Source organism: Cetorhinus maximus, chromosome 29 (genome assembly GCF_964194155.1).
Source record: "Cetorhinus maximus chromosome 29, sCetMax3.hap1.1, whole genome shotgun sequence".
Taxonomy (NCBI): domain Eukaryota; kingdom Metazoa; phylum Chordata; class Chondrichthyes; order Lamniformes; family Cetorhinidae; genus Cetorhinus; species Cetorhinus maximus.
This window is the reverse complement of record NC_135907.1, coordinates 21,134,667-21,138,965: the sequence shown is the minus strand read 5'-3', so window position 1 is coordinate 21,138,965 and position 4,299 is coordinate 21,134,667. Positions and strand designations below refer to the sequence as shown.

The 4,299-nt window shown below is 42.2% G+C and overlaps 1 protein-coding gene across 1 annotated transcript; it reads right to left on the bottom strand.

Moving 5' to 3' along the window:
- Positions 1 to 907: 907 nt before the first annotated feature.
- LOC144669401 (ferritin, higher subunit-like) lies at positions 908 to 3,465 on the bottom strand. Its single transcript, XM_078531808.1, has 4 exons — positions 3,319 to 3,465; positions 1,717 to 1,863; positions 1,415 to 1,540; positions 908 to 1,149 (listed from the first exon to the last, which is right to left on the bottom strand). The coding sequence occupies exons 1-4, from the start codon at positions 3,418 to 3,420 to the stop codon at positions 994 to 996; spliced, it is 531 nt and encodes a 176-aa protein (XP_078387934.1). The 5' UTR covers positions 3,421 to 3,465; the 3' UTR covers positions 908 to 993.
- Between the last annotated feature and the right edge of the window lie 834 nt (positions 3,466 to 4,299).

Below are 4,299 nucleotides of genomic sequence, written 5' to 3'. Positions count from 1 at the left end.
TTGCCAACTTGTACTTTCCCTTCAAAAGTTCTACTCAAATTGGGAGCCTAGAGACAGTTTCAGAGCTAATTTCAGTCTTCCCCCCTGACAAGGAGATCACTACTTTCCCCTCCCTTAAGAGGGTCAGTAAGTCAACATGACAACTCAGTCAGTATTGCCCAGTGGCTCAGTTGTATTTCCCTTTAGTACCAGAAGTTTAGGGAGCTCCCAGAACCTGCATGGCTATTATTTGCAACTTCACTCAAGGCTCACCAGAACATTAAATGGAGCCCACAGGACATTTGGTTAAGTGAGCAAGCACTCCACAAGGTACTCCATGGATTATAAACACCTATCCAAACTACCCTATCCAGAATAGAAAGTAGATTAGATTTTTGGACTGAAATGCTAAAGCATCTCTTGTATTTCAAATACTAACTGCGGCAGTATTTGATCAGCTTGAAGGGTTGAGAGTTGCTATTGATGCAAAAGGCAGAGGACAGTCATTACCCATGGCAACAGTTCCTTCAGCCAGCAAGGCTCAAGTCTCAGACTTCCTCTCAAACAAGAGACTTCTTAAAAAAAACTATTACTGTCCTGAAATGGAGGAGGTGTTGAAAAAAAGGGCTCAGGTGTCAAATTTGGATGCCAAACAAACAAAGGCACTAGATCAATGCAGACTGTTGTATTAGAGCGTTACTATCTTGCTGCAATATATTGAAATGCACAGAATTAAGGACTCCACCAAATTAGAGTTAGTCAAAATCCAATTTGTTATAATTGCACTGGTCCCACAAACCAATGCCCTTCCTGGTGATTTTTTAAAAGCAGCATTTATGAGAAATTAGACAAACATTCAAAAAGACAAAAAGACAAAATCCAGTCCATATTGAAATTTGACAGTTAGTACATTCAGAATGGAGCCCAGGTCTCAACAGCTCCCTGTACAACACAAGCTGTCAGTATCATGAGCCCTTTGACCTATGATACTAAACATTGTTCCCTGCAGTCAGTTCAGTCACTCTCCCCCAGGGTGAGCTTGTCAAACAGGTACTCTCCCATGCCTTTCTCAGGGGCTCCCAGTCTCTTCAGGTTGGTGATGTGATCTCCAAGCTTCTTGATCAGCTTCACTTGCTCATCCAAATAGTGAGTCTTCAGGAAGTCACACAGCTGGAAGGAGAGGGAAAGTAGTTACATCCAGCAATATCAAGTATCCACTAAACTTCCAGTCTCTTTTGGGGAAAATTATAATCAGGTGATGCAATAGAGAATGCCAAAAAAAGATGCTTAGATCCTAGGATTATGGGATGATCTGTCTTCTCCCCATCTCCTAAAAACACCCCAATAAAAAAGTCAGTTAGATGTAGGGGTCCTGAGGGACAGTAACAGTTCACCCATTTTAAATTTATCCAAAGCCCACATTAAAACAGCTTACGTGAGGGTCAGTGTTCCTAGAGAAGAGCTTGTGCAGATCCAGCAGACTCTGGTTCACATTCTTCTCCATCTGCAGAGCTCTCTGCATTGCCTTCAGACCATTGCCCCACTCATCCCGCTCTGGTTTCTGAGAGGGGGAAAAGGCAGACAGTTCATTTACAATGGGTTAATGAAAACACTGGATACATGAGAAAGTGCAAAGAAAACAGAGGTGATGAAGCATCCCAATACAGCATTAAGCCATGGAATTAAACTGAAAGCAATTGTTTCAATCAGGCAACCAATCATTCCAGTAAATCCAACCTTGATGTCCTCCAGGATGATCCAGCCTCCACGTTTATTCTGGAATTTCATCAGTTTCTCAGCGTGTTCCTGTTCCTCATGTGACTGCTCCTTGAAGAACTCAGCAAAGTGACGCAGGGCAACATCATCCCGGTCAAAGTAAAAGGACTGTGGAAAGAAGAAACAATTTCAATGCTGGACCTAGATTTTAAATATAAAATTCAAAGTCAATTATTCTCCACCTCTCATCTTGATCTCAATTCCCCCACCCCCAATAGAAATTTTGGTTAACCATTATTCTCTCCTCCCACCAATTCATTTTCACTAATCCTGAACATGTGACACCTCTATAAAAAGAAAAAAGGCCCAAAAACAAATTTGGGATTATGGCCCAGATCTTCTGATCAGGAACAGAAGCCCCATTTATGACCCTGATCAGCAACAAGTTACACACTGACCATCCACCGCATTGAGTGGTCTCCCAATTGAGAATCCTTCACAACTGTCTCAAACCTCAAAGGGAGGAGCACAAAGGCTACATCTCTTTCTATTCCAACTCAAACACCGCACTAGCTGCCATTTTCCACAAAGTAATGCATGGGGGTGAGGGGCTCTCACCTAGTTACCCAGGAATTATCCAAGTATTCTTCTGTCTAAGATTTCCTGGGTAACTCCCCATTTGGCCAAATCAGAAGCAAAGGCTCCAACTATAGTTCAGGAATTAAGACTTTTTCCTTGACGTCTGAGAGAAGTGACCATTGGAAGTTGAAAATTCCCAGAGGCCTTGCATTGGGACTTCTAAGGGGTTCTGTAGCACAAGCTGTAGTTCCATTTAGTCTGCAATTGAGACCAGGTCTGGGCCTTTCCCATATCTAGCACTAGAGTTTAGTTTGATGAATAGTATTCTTCCCCCATTCTGATGGGGATGTTAAACCAAGGCTCCATCTGCTCCCGAGTGGATATAACATTTCTCAGCACTGTCTCCAAGGGAGGTTCTCTCCAGTGTTCTGGAGAACATTTATCCCTGAACATATACCATCAAAATTTGATCATTTCTTCTCCATGAATCATGCTGTGCATGAATTAGTTGGTACATTTCAAAGTGAAAAACCCATTGATCAGGTAATAGTTTGGAAATGCTGAGGGAGTGAAAGGCACTACATTAATGCATAACCCATTAGTTAAAACAGAAACAACACCCTTCATACTAGTTTCACACTATGTAGATCAAGAATTCTAGGCACCCTGCACACCAGGGCTCTCAGGGCTTCACTTCCAACTAAAAAGGCAAGAAAACAAGTGGGGACGTGCTCACACTTCCCCAGCTACAGACACCCCCCATTGAAACGGAATTTGGTCTAATGTTAACAACCACTTAACCAGGTTTGTACTCATCAGTTACAAACTCAGGCAGCAGCTGACCTAGTTTCATCTATTAAACCTCTCAATAGAGGTTCCGTTCATTCCACATCACCCTGTATTTCACATTGAGCAGTCAGTATTTCCAATGATTCTTTCACCGCAAGGGAGAAAGTGAAGAGAAAGATAGCTTATAAAGTCATTTAACTGAACTGAAGTAATTCTAACATTCCCAAACATAGTAACAAGGAATACAAAACTCACCATGGAGAGGTAAACATAGGAGGAATAGAGCTCCAAGTTGATCTGCTTGTTAACAGCATCCTCACAGTCCTTGTGGTAGTTCTGACACACTTGGGAATCCATCCTCAATATTACTGTGCACTATCACCTAGAAAGTTCCAGAAGTGATCCTCACTAACACAAGCTCTTGTATTTATACAACTGGGACATCCTGCATTCAAACAGGGAATGGCATCACCAATGATGATTGACAATTCCCGATAGCCAGTCAGGAATCTTCCATGAATCCAGGCACCAACTAACAGAGGAGAGGGTTTGTGGGGGAGGGAGTGAGACCCAGAGCCAATCAGAGCTTTGGAATACAGGCAGGTTTGGGAGATTTGTCTTGATGATGTCACTGCTTTTGGGTTCCTTGACCTTCTTCAAATGTGAAAATGTCTCGTTGTTTAACGCTCTGATTTGAATTGAATGATAATTTGTTACTTTTGCTGAAGTGGCTTTTCATAATCTGGACAAGTTTGTTATTTGCCAGGAAAGGTGAAGCTGAAACAATATTCAAAGCAATCAAGTCGTCGTGAGGGAATTTTCAAAGCAACCATTGGACAAAGAAATGGAAATGTGAGAGTGAGAGGGAGTGAACATCACTGAATCCAGTGTCACCCACAGACACGTCTCCATTTGCTGCAGTGTGTTCTGGGACAGGCTTGATGGAGAAGCTGGTCTTTTCCTGCCCGTCTATGTTGTATGTTAGATGTGTCCTTTAATGGTCAATTTTCAAAGTGGTTGGAGAATATTTGAATCTGATTGAAATGATATTTGGAAGCTTTTATGTCTTGGGTAAATGAATTCATTGGCCAACCGCACCCTAGCTGCACACCTTCCTACATTCTCAGCGATTGCTGCTTGCAATCAATAATGGGGAGAGACTGATGTAAGAATAAACAGTGATGGTTTATTGAGACATAGGGCAGAGCACCAGATCATACGTGCTCACTCAGAAAC

What these genes read in the sequence shown, in the direction of transcription:
- LOC144669401 (XM_078531808.1), bottom strand. Translation starts at nt 3,420, where the DNA reads ATGGATTCCCAAGTGTGTCAGAACTACCACAAGGACTGTGAGGATGCT. An exon ending in CCTATGTTTACCTCTCCATG is followed by an intron (nt 1,864 to 3,318) that starts GTGAGTTTTGTA and finishes TTCTTTCCACAG; the next exon opens with TCCTTTTACTTTGACCGGGA. An exon ending in TCATCCTGGAGGACATCAAG is followed by an intron (nt 1,541 to 1,716) that starts GTTGGATTTACT and finishes TCCCCCTCTCAG; the next exon opens with AAACCAGAGCGGGATGAGTG.